This window comes from Coenobita brevimanus, chromosome 18 (assembly GCF_032717465.1).
Source record: "Coenobita brevimanus isolate Jiangsu-jjx chromosome 18, ASM3271746v2, whole genome shotgun sequence".
In the NCBI taxonomy this organism is placed as follows: Eukaryota; Metazoa; Arthropoda; class Malacostraca; order Decapoda; family Coenobitidae; genus Coenobita; species Coenobita brevimanus.
The window spans coordinates 200,001-225,801 of record NC_136971.1 but is presented as its reverse complement, the minus strand read 5'-3'; the positions used below and the strand labels follow the sequence as shown (position 1 = coordinate 225,801).

The window sequence follows — 25,801 nt, the reverse complement described above, 5'->3', positions numbered from 1 at the left end:
GTCTTCCGTCAAATACCGGTCTGTCGTACGAGAATAGTACTGGAGAGGGACGCCTTCAGATGGTGGCACCAATATGACTGGGCTGATTCACTGCCCGGGTATACAAACATTTCTTGGCTCCCCAAAAGATGGATACCGTACTGCAGCAGGAGAGCAACGTAAGCCTGCAGTCCACTGGGTTCACGTTCAGATAAGTCTGGTGTCTGTAACTACTACTTCTAGCTGACCGAGGTATAATGTGCAAAATAAATCGCTAAGGAAGAGGCGTTACGAAATCTCCGGCCGTGGCAGTGTACGAGATTGAATGTGAAGGAAGGTAAGGTTGTGTAGGTCTGCTATTAGCATAATTCAATTATTCATAAAGTACTTCACCGTAGCACAAGCCTTTTATCCGGCCTGTCACTGAACATCATCCACACATACGCGACACCCTAGCGAATTCCACGTGGCGATTTATCCTTACCACAGTGGAGAGAGTGGCGAGGGAGAGACTGACCAGGAAAGTGTATGTGAATGAGATGGATATGGAGGGGGGAGGAATCGAGGATGAGGTGGAGGGATGGGGTGAAAATATATGAACAAGGTGGTGTGAGGTTGAGGGAGGGCAGCCTGATGACAGAGGACAGGATGGTATGATGAAAGTTTGTTCGAGGTCACACCCTCCAGTATTTAGGCGCCTGATTAAATGCAGATACACAGATAAACAGACAGACTGACAGAAGCATAGACAAACAAACATATACCGTATATAGGCCTACAGTATATATATATACTTGGCTACAGAGAGAGAGAGAGAGAGAGAGAGAGAGAGAGAGAGAGAGAGAGAGAGAGAGAGAGAGATGGGAAGAAGTGGCAAAGAAACACGTCAGGAAGAAAGGCACAGAGGCAACCTGCTGTGAAGGGAAGGGACAGCTGGAGATGGCGGTTCAGATATACTATAATCCTTCATAACCCTTAAAACAATATCTATAAATCCTCCTAAGCTGAAGTTGTGCCTAAGAGTGTTTTTATATACGCTGAGTTTCATTCATATAACTATTTAACATTTCAGAATCAAATCAGAGTGATTCTCTCTCTCTCTCTCTCTCTCTCTCTCTCTCTCTCTCTCTCTCCTTTATAAAAACGGGTCTTAGCCTCAGAGGTCAGGATCATCTCTTTCTTAGTTCGTCCAGCTCTAGCGACTTGCAAGCTTTTTCTCTGAGCAACGGGAAATTCTGAATTCCACGCATATTTCAGACTGTAACTGGCTTGTTTTCATCTGACGGAACTGAGCCACTCATATTACTTACTTCCCAAGATCAAATAAACAACCTTTTTTAATGGAAAAAAAAGAAACTAGACAATTTGCATTTACATGAGTGAAGGTCATGGGCAACGGGTAATACAAGATGACCGGAAATTAACGTTCCACTAAAAACTCACGTGGCAATATCTTGTGTGCTGCAGGGACGGCTCAGTTGGCTAGAGTGGGCGTGACTGGGAGAATAATGATGCAGGGTTGACAGGGTAGATACTGATAAGTCATGAGCCGTCCACACAACACGCAAGAAATAGCCAGCGGAGTGGAAGTGGAGCGTTACATATGGACCACTAGCTACTGATTAAGGAAGGAAGTCTCAAGCCTCATCTACCGTATAGATGAAGGAGTGAGAGCATTGGTTGACTCTTGCCACTAAGCCTACATTGCAATAACTGTCAGGGATCAATCGGCATCCTCTCTCTCTCTCTCTCTCTCTCTCTCTCTCTCTCCGTACGTATGTATGTATGTACAGTAAGTATGTATGTCTCCACGGGCGCGCTGGTGTGTGTGTGTGTGTGTGTGTGTGTGTGTGTGTGTGTGTGTGTGTGTGTGTGTGTGTGTGTGTGTGTGTGTGTGTGTGTGTGTGTGTGTGTGTGTGTGTGTGTGTGTGTGTGTGTGTGTGTGTAGGTACTCCCGGCCATCCGTCCATCCAGCCTGATTTAATCCCTAGGCACCCTGCAGAGTTATAGCTGTACTCCACGACGCCTTAACCCTTCATAGCACACTGGTATGTTTGCCCTCGCTCACCTTTAACTGCTGGTATGTGGTTGCCTATACTCTTTTCACTCTAACTTGGCCTAAAATTGCTGTATCTTGATGTTGAAAGCTTAGTTGAGGCAATATATTAACACTAGAATGTGATGCTCTTATATTAACACTAGAATGTGATGCTCTTATATTAACACTAGAATGTGATGCTCTTATATTAACACTAGAATGTGATGCTCTTATATTAACACTAGAATGTGATGCTCTTCTCCTTTTAGTCTAACTTGGCCTAAAATTGCCATACCTCCATGCTGAATTTTGAGATTAACAAAAGGTTAACAACTTGCTAGAATATAATGTTATGCTCTTTTGTAGCGATATATCAACACTAGAATACGATGTTATACTTTTTTTTCACTAACTTGGCCTAAAACTACCTTCTCTCAATGTCCAATGCCGAGTTGTTGTGAAAGATTAACAGCAGATTATGATGCTAGTCACGAAAAAGTGCTATGGAAAGAATGCTGAGCTGTAGTAGTGTCATTATTTGACACTGGACTACAAGAGGTCAACCGCAAAGGGACGAAAATGTAGGTCAAATTAAGATGCAAGTAATGTAGTAGGCTTTGTTTTCACTAGACACAATTGGGCCACTTCCACACCTTAACCCCTCCAAGCACACAGGCATGTCTAACGCTGCTCACGTTAACTTGCTGGCATTTTGTTGGCTAGGCTATTTGTCGAAGCATTTCTCCCGATTCTTGGTGGATTTGTCGGTTTGTCTTCAAATGACGGAACTGGACCATTCCCACAACTTGAAAACTAAATCGTGGTCCTATGAAATTCGCCGATCCTTAGTTATTAGATACGAGTGAATCTCCTTGATTACTAAAGCGATTCTGTTCTAACATGACGATGATCCCTAACCCTTTGCAACTCTGTTGATGGCGAAATGAAGTCAGATTAGAGGGTCCTTTTGCGTGGCAATTAAGGACTACCTCACAGCAAAGCCTCATCGAATTTCATACAACTCTGATAATATTAAAGTTGCGGGAGTGACCTAGTTCCTTCAGGTGACAACAAAATTTAATGGCTATAGGAAGTGCACAGGTCAGGTCTAGTGGTCATTGCTCGTCGCATCTACAATTCTTTCATCTTAACCTAGCCCAGACTTTCATCCTTTGCATCCTATTTCCCGCAGCTCGATGGAAGAATAAGACAGCACTGTGACTGTACATCCTTTTCATTGCACTGCCTCGTGAAAAGCACTATGTTCTTGTGTCAATCTATTGCTACAGTCAATACTGAAAATAGAGATGGCAAATTTAGGCCAGGATAAGATGAAAAGAAAGTAGTTCTTGTATAATTCTTCAGTGAAGTTGTGGGTCGTCTAGTGTCATGTGTGAGGTGTAGTGGGATGTCTAGTGTGATGTCAAATGAAGCCGTGGCTCATCTGATGTAGTTATGTGAGGTGTATTATGATGCTTAGTGTGATGTCTAGTGTGAAATATATAGTCTGATGTTTAAGTACGATGCTTAATATGCCTAGTGTGATGTCAAGTGAAGTCGTGGGTCGTGTCAGGTCGTTAGTGTAGGCAAGAGGGCAGGTCGTGGGGCTGGTTTGGTGCACCTTGACGGACGTTTACGATTGAAGGCTAATTCTGTCCTCAATGTCCCCGCTGGCTTTATGGATGTTTGCTGTACCCGGGGGAAGAACTACCGCTGCGACATGGCGCTGTGTGGTCCTAAAGGCTCCTATAACTCACTTTATCTATTTGTCTGTCTGTATCTATCTATTTATCTCTACAGCTAAGTATCTACAGCCAGATACCGTAATCGCGAAAGGAGTGGCCCCGAACAAATTAACTTCATATCGCACTAACTCATGACTGAATAAAACCGTGCGGCATTAGCTGTCACAGAATGCTAAAGTTGTCCTGACCATGAGATGGTTATTGGTACCCATATCATCACTGCAGCTCCTATGACTCACAGCTAAATATAATCGTCTGGCTTTAATGTTTCGTGTATCCGGGGCAGACTACCACTGCGACAGGCCATGCGTGGCCCTAACGGTCTTATTTAACAAGAAGCTTAAACCTCTCATGGCAAAGACAACTCTACTATTCTGTTCCAGCTAACGACAGATGATTTTATTAGCTGAGAGGGAATCACAGCGGCCTAACAGACCAATACACGTTTTTCTCTAGGTTGGTCTAAAATTCTCATCTCTTCATCTTGAATGCTGAGTTGTGGCGATTGATTAACGCTAGTATATCACGCCAGTCACGTAGAAATACAATGAGAAGAGTGTAGACACATATCGTTGTCTTTTTTCTGCCACTAAGCCACGTGAAAGAAATTTAAAAAAGGACGAAAAACTGGGCCAAAGTAAAGTGAAACGCGTATAGCAAGTCCAATAAAATATATAACGTACTCGTAGAGTTTCTATATCAAGAGTCAATCAGTGTTACTAGGGTGGGATTCACAGACGTATTTACGATCGTTTCCCCGTCGTAACATAAGATATGCTTTTCACAGGAAAAACTAGATGAGGGAAAACGTTGCATCCCCCTTTCCTTGATCTTCCTGCAGAAAACCGTTTATAACCTGCTGCAGCTGTCGTGTCGTAACTAAATATTTATTTATGAATTTACAACACAACAGAGAGGAAACTTTTATAGCATCCTCGTCCCTCCTACATATCCAGACCTCAGTTTGGACAGAGAATTGTTCATCAAGTGCATTTCTGCATCGTGATCATGCTTCCTATCCCACTTGTAATTATCAGTTTATCTATCTGTCTATCTATAGCCACGCGCCTAGATCAAGGCTGGGGTGGCCTCAAACGAATTTACTTCACGTCATTATGTCCTCCACCATTAGGCTGCCCTCTCTTCAACTCAAACCACCTTCATTCAACGTCTCTCATATACTGTCCCTCAGAATACGATCGACATAAAACCGTGGTAATGCGCGTATATTTTAGCATAAGATGCATGAGCAGTGTAAGTCAGAGAGCTGTCAGTTTTAAACTGTGTGTGTGTGTGTGTGTGTGTGTGTGTGTGTGTGTGTGTAAAACGTAGAATGCCATCAACCCACACCACTCTTGCCTACAAAGATCCCTGTATACCTGCAATTTGGGGATCAACAGCCAGGTTTACTGAACTCCCTTTATTCTGACCTGACCTAGATTTTCGTCCTTCTGCAGCTTACTTCATGTAGCTTTGTCGTACGAAACATTACTATTCTACATACTTCACACGGCACTTCTTCGTGACTGGCACCTTGTTCTAGTCTTAATCTGCTGTTACAATTCGGCACTGAAGATGGCGAGATGGCAATTTTAGGCTTAGCTGCGGTGGAATGAGTATAACACACTTCTAACAATCTCCCTTTCGTAACTCATTCTGATTTGCAGGAGAGACACAGAGACAGCAAAATTTTCCCGTGTGTCTAGTTCTTCGTGCTACAATATCGCAAGCTAAAATATCAAGAATATCATCGAGAATCCCATCCCAGGCCGACTCTCAGTAAGCTGGATTAGGTCCTCGATTGAGCTTGGTTTAATACTGCATTTACGGCTTAGATCTGAAGGAGACGGACGGATATAGATACCAACACGGAGGAAATGTTACTCCTGCAGGCTGATTCTCTCTCTCTCTCTCTCTCTCTCTCTCTCTCTATTTATCTCTCTCTCTCTCTCTCTCTCTCTCTCTCTCTCTCTCTCTCTCTCTCTCTCTCTCTCTCTCTCTCAGTATAAGCGACATAAAGAGTCAATAATCCAACAGAGACATAAAAGACATAAATCCAGGATGGAGGTAGGGATTGGCTGCCGATCTACCCCAGTCCAAACACAAATCCCTTCTTAATCCTTCTTCCCACAAACTGCCCTCCCTCCCCACAGTTACGTACACCCCTACTTCCATCCACACACACACACACACACACACACACACACACACACACACACACACACACACACCTCGCCACTCACAAACTCGTCTCTCTCATCCACACTTTAGACAATCTTTATGTAGAGAGAAAGATAGAGAGAATCTTTTATAAGAAGTATTTGCTAGCTATAAACACAACAATTTTCTTCTCTTTTATAGGCACGAAAAATGAAGATGCTTTGACAACTGTTGCCTACTTGAATAAATATAAAAGGCCTTCCCTTGCATTCCCAACATACAAATATTAACAATGACAGTGAAAGAAAACTTATTTATATACCTCTATAGCTCTTAATCCTGGAAAGGGTGGTCACAGATAAATCACCTCCACGTCACCCTGTCCTCCGACATCAGGATGCCATTTCTCCAACTCATTCCCCCCCCCCTCCCACTCATATACTTCTCCACTCCATCCTTTCATCTTATCCTCGATATTTCTTTCTCTTCCTCTCCTCCCTCCACCCACCGTCCACCTCACTTACACACACCCTCCTTGTCAACTGCACATTCTCCATTCCCTCCGAACAGTCAAACCATCTCAGGAAACTTGCTTTCCATACTTCCACTGCAACACCACATCGCTCCTTCACTTTCTCATTTGTCTCTGCAAGGGACATCTACTAAAGGAGCAACTCGTAGACGAACATCTCTTAAGCGAATGATCATCTAGGAACATCTAAAGGAACATCTGGTATGGGAACATTTTTCACTGGAAGCATTGTCAGTTAAGGGAACCATCAACTCCTCAAAAATCACCTAAAGAAACATCTCATCTCATAAAGGAAGCGCCAACGTACCTTGCGGTGGACTCTTCAAGTCGCCTTCAACTCACACGCTAACAGCTCAAGCGATTTTGATTTGTTCCGGTCCTAAATGTTTATCATAAATTGAATAAAAGCATCTGATGACAGCAAAAATAAGGTAAACAGTGAGTCAAAAATTGTCTTACCTCTGAGTGGACTCTTCATGGCCGCCTCCACCAGACCCGCTAATAGCTGTAGTGACTTTGGATCCTGGGCCAGTCCGCTGCTGAAGGCGGCCAGGGCGTCCGCGTGCCGGCCCAGACACTGTAATGCCACGCCCTGACGGTAGTACGCCTAGAATGGAAGAAAAATGAGAGTTAGTAGTGCGAATATATGAGTTAGGCTACCGAGAACGCGAGTTACATAATCAGCGCAACCAAATACTCTCCTTTTGTAGGCAATTTTCCGCCGTCCATGGGCAGAAATTTATTGTTGTGTATGAAATAGTGGCATAGCCATAGGGGGGGTCGGGGGGCAGGCCCTCTCAATCAGACCCTTTGCCTCCCCCCCCCCCAAGGATCCCCCATTCGAAGTTCTGGATTATATAATGTATTCACACTGCAAGACAGTAGATCCCCCGGAATAGGGCTTGTCCCCACCTAGCCTTCCTCCTAAGCCACTGATGTATCGGTCAGAATTCTATAGCAGGGAAAAGTGACCTACACAGCTATGTACAGCTATATGTATACATCAGAATTCTATAGTGTGGTAAAGTGGCCTAGAAAATTATCTATGGGAGGCCGGCCCTACCTAGCCAAACCCTTTACCTCCCCTGCTCCCCCAATGCCCCACCACCATTTGAAATTTTGGATTATATACTGCGTTCACACCGTGCAGCAGTGGGCCGTGGACCCCTCCCCCACCAGAACAGGGCTTAGTCCCATCCTGGCCTTCATATTTGTGGATACCTGACCAAGCCACTGGAATAGAGATGAATATGAATAAAGATGTACCGGTAAGTGCTGGAGGTGTGGGTGAACAGAGGTGAATAAAAGTGAACTGAGATACAAGTAAACACATGAAAGTTGAAACACTCACACGAACGAGGAGGGAGCCTTGCGGTGACTTGCGCGCCATTTTACGGACGCGCCATACACTGCGAAGTGTGAGCCACGTAACCAGGGGCCGTCTCTTGCCGCCGCGGGTAGCCCCCTTGTTGGTCGCAGCGCGCAAAAGTACCATCACGACACTGTTCCCTGAGTAGCCAAGTGATTGAGGCTTTTCTGCGCCTTCGTACTACACGATCACTAGCATAAGCTCATCGCTAATAACGTACGGGTTCGGTGCATTACCACTAGGGCACAGATCCAATGGGTCCTGTGCCTTTCTGTCTTTCCTCATCACCAGTTCATCAACACCTCAAGCTTACAAATACGGCGGACTTTTGAGCAATTTCTTCATCGCTGCTCACAAGTCTTTCATCACGCCATCCCTGAGGTGTGTTTCTGCTTTATTTTCTGTCTTCGAAATCACCATCTTACTGCCAGATATTGCCTATACAACAACAACGGCAACAACAATAATAATAATAATAATAATAATAATAGATGGATGGATGGATGGATAATACTAATACTAATACTAATAATAATAACAATAATAATAATAATAACAATAGTGGTAGCAGTGATTATGATAATCATCGTCACCATCACAGAGATAATAATAACAGCCTTCTTTGTACTCAGTGCTTCAGTTACAGACAGCTCCGTACATTTATTTGTTTTCGAAATCAAAATAAAACTGCCTGCAATTTCCTCTACAGCACACAACAATAATAGAAATAATAATATCAGTACGGAAATGATGATGATGATAATGATGATGATGATGATAAAATCAATAATAATAATAATAATAATAAAATAATAATAATAAATAATAATAATAATAATAGTAATAAATAATAATGAGTTTAACCATGGTAACACGACCGTACCAGGATAATCTCAAATTCATTGGTCGAATGCAGTTTTTAAAAAATGTATGAAGAAAAAAAAAACTTGTCATAAATTGTCACTATAAAGGCAATCCTCAGTATTAAGTAATTCAGGCCTGTCTCCTTAATCTAGCAGCTTAGTTCGGTTGGATTTACAACCTAAAGAATAGACTGATTTAAGGATAAACTATATACTCAAGAAACTGAGGGTAAATAATCTCTTTCCAGCAAGTAATATCACACGTAGAGTAAACGTAATAGAGAAAAATTATAAACGTCGACAAGCCACTTATTGAACTGAGACTGAGTGATAGACCTGTACTGTAGGCAATTAAGGAATCTACCTGAACCTCTTCCATATCTGTACATTTTGAAATATGGTGTGTTTATATTCTCGCGTGTGTTACTTATACAAACTACATCGACATTTGCAAGAATAATATAAAAAGAATAAAGAGTAATATCCAAAACAGATCGGTAAGAAAGAGATGTTAGGAAGCTTTCTCACCCCATCAGAAAAATCGCCCCCAGGAACATCTTTGAAAACAGATCAGCGCACCGATGCAGAACGTAACGTGTTTTCTTTTGTTTTCTTTTTCTTTCTTTCTTTTTAAATTAGTCTTATTACTCCCTGATGATATTATTCAGACTACATTGGATTTTTCGAAAAAACGGGGAAAGATAAATCCTTGATCAATCCCTCTCACTACAAGGATGTTCTCCTAAACCAGTGGTGCACAGCTGCAGGCTCGCGGGCCACATGTGGCCCACGGACACATTATTTGTGGCCCTCAAAACCTGACCAGAAATTAAAACAATATCTAGAAAAGCTGGTTGCTGCAAAATGAATTCAAAACATTGGTTTTAAGGGTAACAAACTTGAACTTGGGCGTGTTTTCTTTGTAAGCTGAAATGTGTTACAGTAAGTTGTAAGTATGTAAGTTGGATATGTTCTGTGTTCTCATAAAAAAAAAAAAAAAGGAAGAAGTATATTTTTATTTATTTATTATTTTTGAAAGATGGCAATCCTAACTCCGTGTTCTCCATCTCTTTTCCAGAATTATGATATCTGTTTGTGTTTGCTGTTCATGCTCATAATAAAAGTGTTTAAATATGACTTTTTTTTTTGGGGGGGGGGCCCAAGGACACATCACCAGGAAGGAGGTTGGCCCCCAACCCACTTTGAGTTGTGCACCACTGTCCTAAACTAAACTAAATCGTCTGGTCAGAGCAAGGAGACATACTGATGAGATAGTTAAGTACCCATGCGGCTAATATTTATGTATGTACACCCTATAAAAAAAGAATCGGGACCCCACGAGCTGATGCGTCTCGCAATGACCACTGATACGCACCAGAACTCAGTTGGGGCTTCAAATTCCTTCGTGCGGTGTGGCATATTGTATCGTGCAGTAAGAGTCCCGATTCTTTTTTTATAGGGTGTACAATTAACTGTAATATTAGTGAATATAATCGTCTGGTGTTAGCTTGAACAAAATACTGGTGTTGTCCCAGCCATGAAATGGTTAATGGTACGAACACTATCATGCTCCTATGACTCACTTTCAGTTAAATAAAACTGTCCATGCTAGCTGGAATACAATACTAGAGTTGTCCTGACCATAGGAGGGTTAGCGAACTGAGACTATGCCATGTAACTCCTCAAGAAAACTTTGAGAAACAGGTGTGAGAGAGGAGAAAGAAACGCCAAGACAACAAAAAGATATTACAGTAAACTTCCCACAGTGTACTGGGGTGGGTACAGCCGGTTCGTTTTATCCGACGGCACTTGATCATTCCCTTAACGCAAATATTGTGGTTGCATGATAGGCAATCAGCCTTAGTAAGAAACAGATTAAACAGCCATGGGGACATGACACATCACTGTTCCAATCCAAGCTTCAAACAGTAACATTCACTCAGTTCACTATCTACACGCACTGCAGCCTCAGCCCCCTCATACATACTCTTCACGGAATTCATCATCTTCCCATTTACTCCATACATCTGAAAACGGTCGCAGATAATGGCGGATGGGAGAAAGGTTCTGTGAAATAAAAATCAGAAGGAAAAATGTTGAAACTAGTAGAAGAAAAAGATGGAAGAGAAAAAGAAGTGGGAGGGGCTTGTATATGGCGAGAAACAGAGGTTGTGAAGGTACGATAAAAGAAGTTAAAGCTGGACTGACACCTACGAACCCCTATCCAGGCTATTTCCATCAATTTAGGGAGATCTTCCAGCTATGAAAAAGTTAATGAAGAGTAACATCTAACTCCTCCAGTTCAAAAAGTCTGTCCTACAACTATTTAAACTCGTCAGGAGATTGCATGAACGAAACGAAAAAAAAAATCACGCTGTGGTGATGAAGAATTTTTAAGGGCGCCCTGACACCTCCGGACCCTCATCCAACGCCGCCATCACCAAAAGACAACATCAGGGCGGGGAGAGATATTCACACAAAATTGGAGATGTCACCCCTTTAGTGGGACTGTGGAGCCGAACCGTACGTGTACCGTTAACACGAACTCTCTCGCTCTCACTCTCTCTCTGTATATATATATATATATATATATATATATATATATACAGAGAGAGAGAGAGAGAGAATGGATACACACATACATACATACAAATGAATACACATACACTTACCTACACACACACACACACATCCTCGGCCTCTAAGTGTTTAATTTACCTCCCCATTTATGAGGTTGGTTAATGCAGTCTAAGCCAGGTTAACATCTGTTCAGTTTTTGTACCCACAGTAAAGTGTTAAGCTACCCGGCAAAATCGTAAAATATCACACCATACCCTTTTCACCTTAACTTGGGCCAAATTTTCGTCCTTTTGCAGATTATTTCACATTGGTCAGTGGCAGCCAATATTATGGCCCTGCATCTTCATAGCACTTCGTGTCACATTAAATTGGCCCAGATTTTCGTTCTTTCCAGATTATTTTACATAGCTCAGTGGCGGAACAAGACAATAATACGGCTTTACTTCCTTTCCATTGCACTTCTTCGTGACTAACACCATGTAGTGTTCATCAACTGCCAGAGCTCAGCACTGAAGATGGAGAGACAACAATTTTTAACCAAGTTACAATAAAAAAATAAAAAAAAGATACCAGACATCATTTATATTTTATTAATTCCTATACTCATTTCACCAAGTCTGGCACCATCAGTGATGTCCTCAACACTTGTAGCACTGATAAAGATCCTCAGTACTGGATATACAGTACCTTTTTGTATTGCCTTTTATATTGGTTCTCAAGGTAATAAAAAGAGGTTCATCTAGTACAGAGGATTTACGGCAACACTACAGGCGTTGAGGACATCACTGACGGTGCCAAACTTGGTGTAATGTACCGTACTATAGGAATAAATAAACTACAGTGGTAGTTGTTGTTAACACAGGCTGAAGCTACCCTCCTCCAGCAATCCACTATCCTTATTTCAGGATGATGAAGGAAAATCTTATTCCTACAACCACTATACAATATTTATTCAACTTAGGAGAGCCATCTGGTAGATGAAGGGGTTAGTGAAGGATACATCTATCACCATGTAAATAAAAATGGGACGAGACACTATGAGACTCTTAGCTGCGGTCCTCCTCTCCGTAACTAAGGTCTTTGAGCCTGTAGCGAGTTATTCACCGAGCATCTTTGAATACAAAGCCATTGCATTATCCAGGTTACCACAATTATCTTCCCTAGGTGTTACCCTGGGTACTCATTTTACTTACCACCTCGCAAAGGATGGACGTGCACCTGAATCGCAAGTTGCTGTCTGCACCAAGATTTGAATACAGGCACTATCAGGCAGGCAGCATCGTAGCTATTACAGTGACGCTAACCGTCCTAAAACTTTACAAGTCCTTCTAGATGTAGAAAGAATGAACACTACTGCATGTCACGTATCATAAAGAATTAGTAAAAGTAGTGGAAACTGAGCAATTTTACTGTCCCAAATCCAGCATTCCAAGTACTTTAACATGTTGTGAGGCCATGACTGCGGAGAGCTTATTTTGGATGCTCTTACATCGATGTAAAAGTTTTGCATGTCTATTATCCTACTCTGTACTGATTCGTGTCTATGAAGTTCAACAATGTTTATGGTAAAATTAATTACCCGCGGAATTTCAGCACGAATAAAATCCAGGAAATGAAACTATTTCTCCTTCAACTGCACTTCCACCAGACGTGGTGAGGTTTGTTTATGTTTACAACTTTGCACAGGTAGTGGGGACATTTGAGCTGTCCATGGGAATGTGGAATGAAACAGGCCGGGAAATTTGAAACCTAAAACAGATGGGAGGCTTGGAAAAATGTCCATATGCCTCGATAAAGGACTGAAAGGGATATATATATATATATATATATATATATATATATATATATATATATATATATATATATATATATATAATGTGTGCGGGTATGTAATTCACCGGGTCGGTCAAGATCACTTGATGGTCGTGATCGTCAGCTTTTACCCTCCCGGAAGGGAGCTGAGTGCTCATATAGTCCGATCTAAAGGTAAGGCTATGACCTTCACACACGCACACACCCGGCCCCTTGCTCGAGGGGGACAATAACCACCCACTTCGTCAGTGAAACTTTTCGCAACCTGAGCGAGGCGCGAACTCCCGTCTACCAGATGGCAGGCGAGAACGTTACCACTGAGCCAGCGAGCGGTGTGTGTGTGTGTGTGTGTGTGTGTGTGTGTGTGTGTGTGTGGGTGGGTGGGTGGGTGGGTGGGTGGGTGAATGAATTTGTGAGTAAAATAATAATAAAAATTACAATGATGATGATGATATGAATGATGATGATGATCATGATCATGATCAGCAGGAGGAGGAGGGGCAGCAGGAGAATAAGGAGGAGGAGGAGGATGAGAAGGAGGGGGAGGGGTTTTTACAGGATTCCTGTCTGGTCCTTGGCGCTTGTATCAACAGCAGTAAATTTCTCATGTGTGGAAGTGGGTCACCTTAACACATCTTGGACTGCATTCTAAATGGCTTTGTAGATATCGTACCCCACTATCTTTAGCAATTTTTTCCTCATATTACGCCTCGATTGTTTTCCGATGTGTGGCTTTGAGCTATGAGTATTCAGATTAAATATTTGCTATCATACTTCTGTTACTCTCTGTTTTATATTTTGCTTTGTCAGTTCCATCACAAAATTTGTCATAATGTTGCTAACAGACAGGCAGACAGACAGATAGATAGATAGCCTGAGATACGGTAGATTGATTGATTGATTGGTAGACTGGCAGACAACCAAGACAAAAACATTTTTGGCGACTCTAAGTTTACAAAAAGTTTGACCTGAATAAAAAAAAAAAAAAAGAGAGAGAGATATGGATAGGATGCAAAATATACATACGCCATGTTATATACGAAAACTGAAGGATAGAGCTGTGAGTACGAGAACCACATGACAGACCTTTCTTAGTTCATGAGACGAAAACGTGTGTGTGTGTGTGTGTGTGTGTGTGTGTGTGTGTGTGTGTGTGTGTGTGTGTGTGTGTGTGTGTGTGTGTGTGTGTGTGTGTGTGAATTTACGCTGTGTGTGCACCTGTGTGTAGGGGTGTGTGTGTGTGTGTGTGTGTGTGTGTGTGTGTGTGTGTGTGTGTGTGTGTGTGTGTGTGTGTGTGTGTGTGTGTGTGTGTGTGTGTGTGTGTGTGTGTGTGTGTGTGTGTGTGTGTGTGTGTGTGTGTGTGTGTGTGTGTGTGTGTGTGTGTGTGTGTGTAGGAATTTACGCTGACCTTTCCGCACCTCCAAGTAGGGGTACTGGGATCCTGGTTGTGTGTGTGTGTGTGTGTGTGTGTGTGTGTGTGTGTGTGTGTGTGTGTGTGTGTGTGTGTGTGTGTGTGTGTGTGTGTGTGTGTGTGTGTAGGAATTTACGCTGACCTTTCCGCACCTCCAAGTAGGGGTACTGGGATCCTGTGTGTGTGTGTGTGTGTGTGTGTGTGTGTGTGTGTGTGTGTGTGTGTGTGTGTGTGTGTGTGTGTGTGTGTGTGTGTGTGTGTGTGTGTGTGTGTGTGTGTGTGTGTGTGTGTGTGTGTGTGTGTGTGTGTGTGTGTGTGTGTGTAGGAATTTAGGCTGACCTTTCCGCACCTCCAAGTAGGAGGGGTACTGGGGTCCTGGTTGTGTGTGTGTGTGTGTGTGTGTGTGTGTGTGTGTGTGTGTGTGTGTGTGTGTGTGTGTATGTGTGTCTGTGTGTCACGCTTAATGTGTAGTCGTGTTTACATTTGTGTTGATATGTGTGAGTACGTGACGACCTACAGTATATGTACTGTGTGTAGGTTTATATTTGTGTATGCATAAATGTATGTATAATGGATATATACTGTAGGTACATCTTACGTGCTTATTTATGAACGGTATGTAGCCTTTATGTGCGTGAGTATTACTAACCGTGCTTAACAAACACACACACACACACACACACACACACACTAGCACAAAATATATATAAATACCCCGATAAACCACACCTAAAGATTTCATTCAGACACATATGCATCAGATACCGGTATCACAATTTGGCTATTACGACTATTTACAAACTCGTCTAGCGTCTTCGATATAAATTAAGTCAAGACACGTACATAAAAATAATAATAATAATAATAATAATAATAATAATAATAATAAATCATGAATGACATCGTGCTCAACCGTCAGTATATATATCTAATACATAATGCATTCGTCAGCTGTAATACTGTAAATGCTGAGATGACGTCAGTTCTAATTCGTTTAACCACCAGTGTACCGGTATGCTTATAACTGATCCTTAATTATATACAGTACACCCATACCTGACATTTGCAAAGGAAGCGAACAAAAACATGCCTCATGAGCGTTACCTTGGTGCCTTATTGTAGTTTAAGGCTAAAAACTCGGAACGGGCATCATTAAAGACAGTGACATGGTATTATTCTCCCGTGTACAGTCGAAGATAAAGTTCGTCGCCTATACTGTTTTCACCTTAACCTGGCCCAGATTTTCTTCCTTTTGCAGCTTATTGCCCGAAGTTCAGTCGCAGAGTAAAGAGAGATAATTCTATGGCTCTACATCCGTTCCATGGCATTTTTCGTGACTGGCATCGTTTCTAGTCCTTATCTAGTGTTACAGTCCACGATTAAAGATGGAGAGGTGATAGCTAATTCTGGTCTAAGTTAGAGTAAGATGAGTAAATTAAGACTCAGAAATTATTTCAATTTCTACTTCTTACTTTCCTCCGCTGGCAAATATTTCTAAGCTGAGAGAGGCTTGCTATTTTTCTCTGTTCATAAGTGATTCTGTTTAGGACGATTTGTCAGGGAGGAAAGTGAGGTACATGTTCAAATTGTGAAGAAATGAAAGTGACGAATAGCGAGGCTGTAGCAGTGGCAGGGGATGTGGGAATCAAATATTCGCAATGAGACCAGCATATAATTAAGAAAGTTTATGAATTGCCCTGTAAGGTATTTACGGCATTTTTAGATCAAGAAAAGACAGACTGCAGTATGGACAGAGAGGGTACTTGGAGGGCTTTGCTTATGTATGGTGTAGGCTACATGGAAGCTTCTAAAAATTCTGTTAAGAGTTTTAATGATCGCAGTGTAGCGTGTATAAAAGTAGATAGTTGTCTAAGCGAATAGTGACCATCAGTGTTGGAGTAAGACAATGATGGGCGATGTCCCCATGGGTGTTCAGTATTTTCATGGATGAGGTTATGAGAGGTAAAAACGTAAGTGATGGATCCACTGTATCCAGATGATACAATGTTGCTGGCCAATAATGATTAGAAACTTTACAGACTGATTCGTAGTTTTGTTGTTGTCGTGAACGTTGTGCCTTGAAAGTAAATGTTGGTAGGAGTAAAGTGAAGGATGATGAGATGTTGACTCCCAGTGTAGGCTACTGCTTCGGTGGGTGGAGAGCCTTGAACTGGTGAGATAGTTTAAAAACCTGGGTGCAGTGATATAAAAGAGAAGTAAATATCCAAAGGAAATGGAAAGTACCGGTACTGTGTCACAGGGAAAGAAAATGGCTGGTGCTATGAGGGTATTGATGCGAAACAGGTCTGACTGCGGTAGCTGCAAGATGATTGTATGACGGAATATTAGTGGCCACATTAACGTTGGAGTGAAACTGGTGTGGCATGAAAACGAGAACTCACGAGTTAGAGAGGTGGGAATGGGATTTTTGTGAAACGTGTGGAGAACGGGGGGTGAATCGGATAAGACACCGTATATTGTGATTCGTGAAAGATGTACAGCAAGGAAGCCCGTGGACAAGAGAGGTGAAGAGTGTGTGCTTAGATGGAAAATGCGGATATAAATAGGGTGGGGAAATAGGAATATGTGAGTCTGAAGGTGGGAGATGTGGTATAGGCCAAGTGGTAGGCCAAGAAGAGGGTGGATAGATATGGTTAATGAATGTGAAAGAAGAAGAAGTATGGATGCTGGCCAGGCTAGGGATCGAGCTGGTTGGATGAATTTTTCACGGAGAAGTACCGTATATGACAAGGGTGTGGTACCCTCTGTTTGATATCATGTGTGGACAAGCGTACGTATCAGGGAGTCAGGATTCAGGGGGCTTCAATGATCAATGAATGGATGTGTGGCTTATTTACACATACTGCGGATTAGTTCTCCCAGGATCATATCGTTTCCTGGCTTTCTGTATCCTACGTCATCCCATATGCAAGTGGGATTTAGAAAAAAAAAAAAGGGGGGGGGGATGGAGTGATGACAAAGATTGATAGACAGATAGATAGACAGATATGTATGGGAATAGATAAAGATATACAGATATAGATACGCAGTGGAACAGTTTACGAACTTTTATTCCAACTGTACTGGGTGATGAAAACAAGTGGTTCGTCCGTAGCCAAAGCAACAAAACACCGCTTCCCTCGTTATTCTCGGCCTTGACAAGGATTACAAGTTACCGTACTATTATTCTTTGGAGTCACTCTTATGGTGTACTGCGTTTGGGTGTTCTGTTCAAATATTCAACCTGATGGCGACTTTTTCACAATCTCTCTCTCTCTCTCTCTCTCTCTCTCTCTCTCTCTCTCTCTCCACAACAGGAATTTTTATGCTCCTCCTTTGAGTCATTAGAATGCTGGAGCTCGCCTGGCCTGATAATGCGACCCTGAAAGAAAGAGAGAGAGAGAGAGACAGACAGACAGAGACAGAGACAGAGACAGAGACAGACAGACAGACAAAGACCATCGATTTCTATGGGTGGAACACAATTCCACAGTATGGAAAAGTGACTTAGACAGCTACCGGTATATCAGTTCTATGGGCTAATCAGAATTCTATAATATGGAGTAGAGACTTATGGCAAATATATCAAGTTTTATAGGTTAGAATTCTGTAGTATGGAATAGTGGCCCAAGCAACTATATCAAGTCTCTGTGGGTGGATCACAGTTCTATAGTATGGAAGAGTGGATCACCCTGAACCTTGGCTGACTGTAGAAAGAAATTATCAGTTCAAAACACTGTTCACTTTAACTAAACGAAATATTTGCCATCATTTCATCTTGAATACTGAGCTACTGTATAACTAGAAATTAAGAATAGAATACAGTGCTTGACACGATAAAGTGCTACGGACAGGATGCAGGTCTGCAGTATTGTCTTATTTTGCCATTCAACTACGAAAGAGGCCGCATGAGGAAGAAAATACCCAGAATAAATACGTGAGCTATTCTTATCACAAAAATGAATGTATGCTGAGTTCCATAACGAAAAAAATAACTCTCTCTCTCTCTCTCTCCGTAAATACTCTGGCTTTATAATTATATAGGCTAGTGGATGATTCAATCCAAAACACCTCGGGCGATAGCAATATAGCCATCGCCTTAGATAGTGGAAAGTGCAGTCCACCATTATTGAACTGGATCGTTCTCTCTCTCTCTCTCTCTCTCTCTCTCTCTCTCTCTCTCTCTCTCTCTCTCTCTCTCTCTCTCTCTCTCTCTCTCTCTCTCTCTCTCATCTGGCCTTTGACTGTTTTGCGTGGTGGTGGTGTGATGCTTTCTTGATCTTTATGGTGATGACACTGAGTTGCTGGACTGGCGATTTCTTAACACGTTGTCCTTTGTGATTTATCCCACATGTTGCTCCTTACTATCCTCTTGCACGTTATCAGTGAACCTTCTTTATGAGGTATGAATGAGTCTCCTTGGTTGCTGGGCACATCAGCCACCAATCTACCTTAACTTGGCCAGCACATGATGAGAACAACAGCACTATGGAGGCCGTAAGCTGGGTGGCACAGGAGGCTTCGCAGCAATTTTTCGCTGGCTACTTATTTTACATATTACACCTGTACATTATGCTAAATTATATTTACATTGTTTGAATATAGATACAGCCTGCATTAATATGATACAAGAGCAGAGGGAAACGTATCTTCGGAATAAATCAATAAGCAAGAGGCGTTTCAACACACATAAAGAGGACAGTGAAGTGTAATATGGAAGGCAGTTCGTTAAGGAACAGGTGTTACGACAGTTCCAAAGCTGCTCAGCATACGACCCTATGATGTTAGATTTATGTCACTGAGATCTTGGAATATTCAGCTACTGTAGGTATACATAACACTGGTATATATTTTTGCATCTTAATCTATTTCTAAGATGATCTCGAAAACACACGGTGTATTGTGTGTGTGTGTGTGTGTGTGTGTGTGTGTGTGTGTGTGTGTGTGTGTGTGTGTACGGTACTTAGTACCATGTGTGCGTATGATTGTGCATATGAATCCTTGCTTATGCTATACTCGTACGTGTGTGTGTGTGTGTGTGTGTGTGTGTGTGTGTGTGTGTGTGTGTGTGTGTGTGTGTGTGTGTGTGTGTGTGTGTGTGTGTGTGTGTGTGTGTGTGTGTGTGTGTGTGTGTGTGTGTGTGTGTGTGTGTGTGTGTGTGTGTGTGTGTGTGTGTGTGTGTGTGTGTGTGTGTGTGTGTGTGTGTGTGTGTGTGAGAGAGAGAGAGAGAGAGAGAGAGAGAGAGAGAGAGAGAGTGGGGGTAAGTATGTGTGCGTGTAGTCGCCTGATTATTGTCCCTCACCAAACAATAATTATGGAAATTTATCAGAACCATTGGCCTTGCTCAGTATGATAATGGCAGGGTTTACATGGTGGACACGGAGACCATCCTCCTACAATTTTTACTACCATGACCACCATTATCACTACCACTGTCATCAGCAATATGACTATAGCTATTACTATCGTCACTATTCAACACGACCTCTACTAACACCAAGACTTCCACAACCAATACTAGCATTGCCATCACTGCTACCATTACCAACAACGTCAATTCCATTATCACCATTACTGCCATAACCACTACCACCATAACTGCCACTGCCATCACCTTTTATCACCACTACTATCATCACCATGGCTCCCACTATAATCACCACTTTAGTTCCTGCTGCTACTACCATTATTGTTACCACTAACAGTAACGCTACCTTAAGCACCATAAATACCACTATCATCACCACTGCCATTGTCTTTGCATGGTATGATGATGGAAGATTATACGTTGAAAGCAAAAACTATCCACTTAGCCTACCGCTGGTACTACCATTCCTATTACTATTTCCCTGTACTCCCATTGCCATCACCACTACCATTACCATCAGCACTTTTCAAACGCCATTTAGCGCCACTTATCACTATCTAACACACTAATGCCATCTAGCAGGTCTCCCCCCCCCACACACACTCCAATTCACATTCTCCACCTGTCTCTCTCTCTCTCTCTCTCTCTCTCTCTCTCTCTCCATTAATCGTCTCCAACAGGTGCCCTAAACACGAAGATAGTAAGCCAGACGCGCCATAATCTGCATAATTCTTTATCCAGTGTCAACTGCGATGGGGGGAGAGAGAGAGAGAGAGAAAGAGAGAGAGAGAGAAAGAGAGAGAGAAAGAGAGAGAGAGAGAAAGAGAGAGAGAAAGAGAGAGAGAGAGAGAGAGAGAGAGAGAGAGAGAGAGAGAGAGAACAGGACAACGGGAATCATGGATACGCAGAGAAATTGACAAAATGAAAGGACACATGTGAAGAGTAAAAACAAAACAAAAAAGAAATGAGAGGAAATAAAATGTGTCTCCGTCTAATAATTACATTTGATTCTCTCTCTCTCTCTCTCTCTCTCTCTCTCTCTCTCTCTCTCTCTCAACAAGGAGAATGAGAGGAAGGGCGGGCGTGTCTGGATGTGTTGTTTTGGCGTTATCAATGTCGGCTTCGCTCTCTAATTAGAGAGAGAGAGAGAGACATGCATATTTCCGTCCACATTTTCGTGTGTGTGTGTGTGTGTGTGTGTGTGTGTGTGTGTGTGTGTGTGTGTGTGTGTGTGTGTGTGTGTGTGTGTGTGTGTGTGTGTGTGTGTGTGTGTGTGTGTGTGTGTGTGTGTGTGTGTGTGTGTGTGTGTGTGTGTGTGTGTGTGTGTGTGTGTATCGCACCGCCCTGCCTTATCGCTCACTGATGGCGTCCTTATGAGGTCCACCAACACGCACACACATCGCCCCCACATTCCTCACTCACCTCAACCAACACCACACTCTAAAAATCCCCACATTCTCTCCCATACTAAATTATCCTATTGTGTGTGTGTGTGTTCTAACCTGACGAAGTTTCCTATCCCCTTTCAGCTCAGCTGATGAGGTGATCTGGCCAGTAAGCAAGGAAATTCATTCATGTCGTATTACTAAACTCCATCGAATTTCACGCAAATATGACTTTTCACTGAAATTCTGGCTCTGGCCTAGTTCCGTTGGGCGAAAACAAACTGGCTACTATTGCTTCAACGAACATAAAAACTCAAAATTCTCATATCCTCTCGAAGATTGCCCTATATTCCTAATCGCCTCAACCAACAGCACATCTCGGAAACACATATCCAAGTTTATTTTATCCTAGTCTCTCTCTGCTTAACTTTACTCAGAAGAGGGTAAGGAGAAATTATATTTGGTGGATTATGTGGTGAAACAATGTTCCTCATTGTATATCTACCTCTTACTGGCGCTGGCGGAGGTAAGCGCTCTCTGAGTGCTTTCCAGTTTATAAACGATTTTAATCAACCTGCAGAATAAATAAGTCATCATAGCATCAACCTGCAGAGTTAATAAGTCATCATAGCATCAACCTTCAGAATAAATACGTCTTCACAGTAGCTAGCAATTATTAGACCTCATCTTGTTCTTCGTATTATTTCACCTTAGTACGGTATTCACTCTGGTTCAGTTGCTACGTCTTTGGGACCTGTAAGAGAAGGCAAAACAATGCACAAGCAATCATATACTCAATTTTAAGGCAAGGTGAGGACATACATGAAGCCCCAGTCCCATCTATAACCCTTTCAGTCAACTCACAGCAAAACTAGTTCCAGCTTCAAAGCAACGAGGCTCAGCTACATTCCATCAGGCATCATTTCCATCTCATTTTAAGATAGTCCAAGGCCATTATTAGCGCAAACTGAGCTCACACGTCTCCACATTTTGCATCCTCTTCCTTGGATCTTTCACCTTAAAGTGGTCCACATTTTCGTCCTTTTGCAGCTTACTGTCAAGTAGCTCAGTGTCAGAATGAGACAAATCTACGGCTCTGTTTCCTTCGATATCACTTCTTCGTAACTAGCATCATATTCTATTTAACTGTAACAACTCAGCATTGGGGATGAGGAGATGGCAATTTTAGGCCAAGATGAATGGGAAAAGAGTACAGTTCCGATCTAAGAAAACCCGGTTACATTCCATCCAGCATCATTCCCTTCTCCCCTTAAGATACCAACGCCATTATTAACGCAAACTGATCTCACACGTCTGGACATTCTGAATCCTTTTCCACAGTTACAGTCAAATACTATTCTCTCTCTCTCTCTCTCTCTCTCTCTCTCTCTCTCTCTCTCTCTCTCTCTCACACACACACACACACACACACACACACACACACACATCACACCCTCATAATGATGCTAGTTTGGGAAGGCTTGCTTGCTGAGTGGTCTTGGTCAACCGAGAAATTTGGTTATAGCTTACACGCGCGTGCGCGAGCGCACACACACACACACACACACACACACACACACACACACACACACACACACACACACACACACATCCTCTTTGTCCATTATACAAACAATTTAACACCGAATACTCAGTGAGCAATAAACAAACCCATCCTGTATACCGTAGGCCTATGTTGTATATAGAGATAGATAAATGGATATATAGATATAGATATCAAAGGCAAGCTCCGTTTTATTTTCATACAAGATCTATTCATGATAACCTGTATGTTTACCCTTGTAAGAAAAATGCGCTCTTTTGCTTCCTAGAAGTTCTGTTCATGGAGACAACGTCTGTATTTACTCTTGTTTGAAAAAGAATGTTTAGGTTAAAAACTGGCTTTCAGTGTATTAAAAAAAAATCTGTCAGATATTACAAAATTATATAGAAAACTATTATTTTCTACAGAGCTTCTCGCTCAGCTGGGATGCCTCATGCGATCTTGAATAGGTTAAACCAATAAGATCACTTAATTATGAGACAACGTAGTTTGGAGCGACTTTATATATTTATCGCCCGCCTTTAGAAGGTGAAACGATAATGTTTTAGCCCTCCTTTGTGTGTGTGTGTGTGTGTGTGTGTGTGTGTGTGTGTGTGTGTGTGTGTGTGTGTGTGTGTGTGTGTGTGTGTGTGTGTGTGTGTGTGTGTGTGCGTGTGTGTGTGTGCTCCCATTATATTTCATGAACGGCTTGAGCTATCGACATGAAACCTTCAGAGTATCAAGATATGGCCAAAATCTTGGCCGAGTTCGAAGATGGGCACTCAGGGTCAACGTCAAGGTCACCACAATGTCTGTCAAAGGTCAACTAGTTTTTATCGCCTGCCTTTGGCACCACTGTATCTCATGAACGGCTTGAGCTATCAACATGAAACCTTCAGGATATCAAGATATGGCCAAATCTTGGACTTGGCCAACAGTTTATTCTGGCGGGCGATTAGCATTCGGTTCCCTAATGCTTTTCTTTCATTATAGTGTATTTTTGAGAGTTGGAAGCCAATTCCACATTATCCCCTTTGAGGTACTGGGGGTCCGAGGCTAAACTAACGTAGTCCAGTACTTTCCCTATATGACATTACAGTACGTGATCGAGAAAACTCTAGTTAGCTACCTCTCGGGGATCGAACCTATGCAAGGCCGTCACTCCGTCTGGGACATTGTAACCACCAGACAAAAAAATATATAAGCAAAGAGAAATGTAGAGTAGTTGCCCCATACTTATCTCACTTAAACAATGTATGTTCTCATCTATGCTTCCTAATTCCAGACTATTTCATTCGACTCTGGGGAGACGCCTTACAATGAACGGGTTATCGGAGGCCACACCTAACATCTCCTGTCCGAAAAACCTCTCATCAGCTTAATAAAACTGCCTGGCGTAGAGCTGTCCCGACCACGAAGGAGTGATTCGTCTCGTATTAGCACCCTGACAAGTTTGCCAAAAACTACTCCTAGAACATCAGTGATAATGCAATTGCACTTTACATTTTTGCCCAGTATTTTTAGAATCCAGCCTCTCCTCTCTCTTTTTCTTTTTTCTTCCTACTACCACATTCCTCGCCTTCCTCATCGCTATCCTCCTCCTCCTCCTCCTCCTCCTCCTCCTTCCTGGTCCTCTCCCCCAATGTCACCTCTTCCTCATCCTCACTCACACCACTCAGGCCCGAAATCCCTCCCCATCTCTCTCTCTCTCTCTCTCTCTCTCTCTCTCTCTCTCTCTCACGCACAATCTGGCAGAAGAGTGACTGAAGGATTAATGGTGCTAGTAAAGATTAGTTTCTTTTTTTCTTTCTTTTTTCTCTCTCTTTTTATGTTTTTTAAATACTGTCTTTCTGCTTGGGAGGTGACAACTGGTCCTGACTATACTGGTTGTTGTGGTGAGAGAGAGAGAGAGAGAGAGAGTAGTAGTAGTAGTAGTAGTAGTTAACTTTCAGTAATGTGGACAAAGGTACATATTAAAGGAATCGCAGTGTTAAATTACAGTACCTTAAGGTAAGCGCAAAGGTAAATCACAATACTTTCAGGTAATCGCTAAGGTAAATCATCCTCATCCTGCACATGTAATTAACCTACTCTCTTCCATCTTACCTCTCCCCTTCCGTCTTCTCCTCCCTCTTTCATTCCTTTCCTTAGTTCCTTCTTCATTATCGGTCCTCTCTCCTGCTTCCTATTATCCTATTTTCCTCATCCTCTCATTTTTACACAATTATCCTTCTGTTCCCAACCCTATACAGGTACTCTCCTTCCACCGTCCAACCTCCCTTATCATTCCTTCCCTTACTCCCTTCTTCATTATTCTTCCGTTCTTCTTAATATCCTGTTCCCATTCCTTTCATTCCTCCTCTCCTCCTCTTAATTAATATCATTTTCTCCTCATTCCTCTCACTCTTTCACACGTAATTATCCTGCTCTTCCCCTCCTAATCCCTCCCCCTCCCTAATCCCTCCTATCGCAGCAGCTGACGGCTTGGTACAATACTTCTCCCAGCTGCTGTGACCATGGGGATGAAGCCTGGACTCGCATTTACAAAGGCTCCTATTAAAAAAAAGGTGGTCCGTAAGTACAGCTCTATCAGAACTTACCTGACGGTGTCTTACGTGCTATGGGAACGATGCAGTCTGCTTATGTGGGCGTGGTTGTAGCAGTGACAGCAGGATATGAATCAATACAACAAGTATGATATCGATACCGCCGACATAGCCGTCCCCGCAATACACGAGAAACTGACCAGCAGTGAAAGCGGAGTGTTATATACAAGTCACGCTGTACTTTACGATCCAACCAAGGCCTTGGCAATCCGAAGAGAAAGGTGCCAAGTGCAAAGTAGGTACCAAGGTTTTTCAGAGTTTCCGCAAAGCTCGCTTCATCTGCAAAATCCTACCACACGAAGTTTGTATTAGAAGCTACACAATACTGACGAAAAATCAATATTAAAGAAGTAGTAGAAACCCTCCTAAGCTGCCGAAAATATGACCTTGGCGAAACGCTGATTAGACTG

General features: G+C 42.4%; 1 protein-coding gene across 1 annotated transcript in view; it reads right to left on the bottom strand.

The window, feature by feature from the left end:
- LOC145391342 (tetratricopeptide repeat protein 28) overlaps nt 1–25,801 on the bottom strand; it is a 201,905-nt gene that overhangs the window by 97,384 nt on the left and 78,720 nt on the right. Inside the window, exon 3 of the mRNA XM_080265941.1 lies at nt 6,914–7,061. Within this exon, the coding sequence (XP_080122067.1) occupies nt 6,914–7,061 (148 nt within the window). The remainder of the gene's footprint in view (nt 1–6,913; nt 7,062–25,801) is intronic.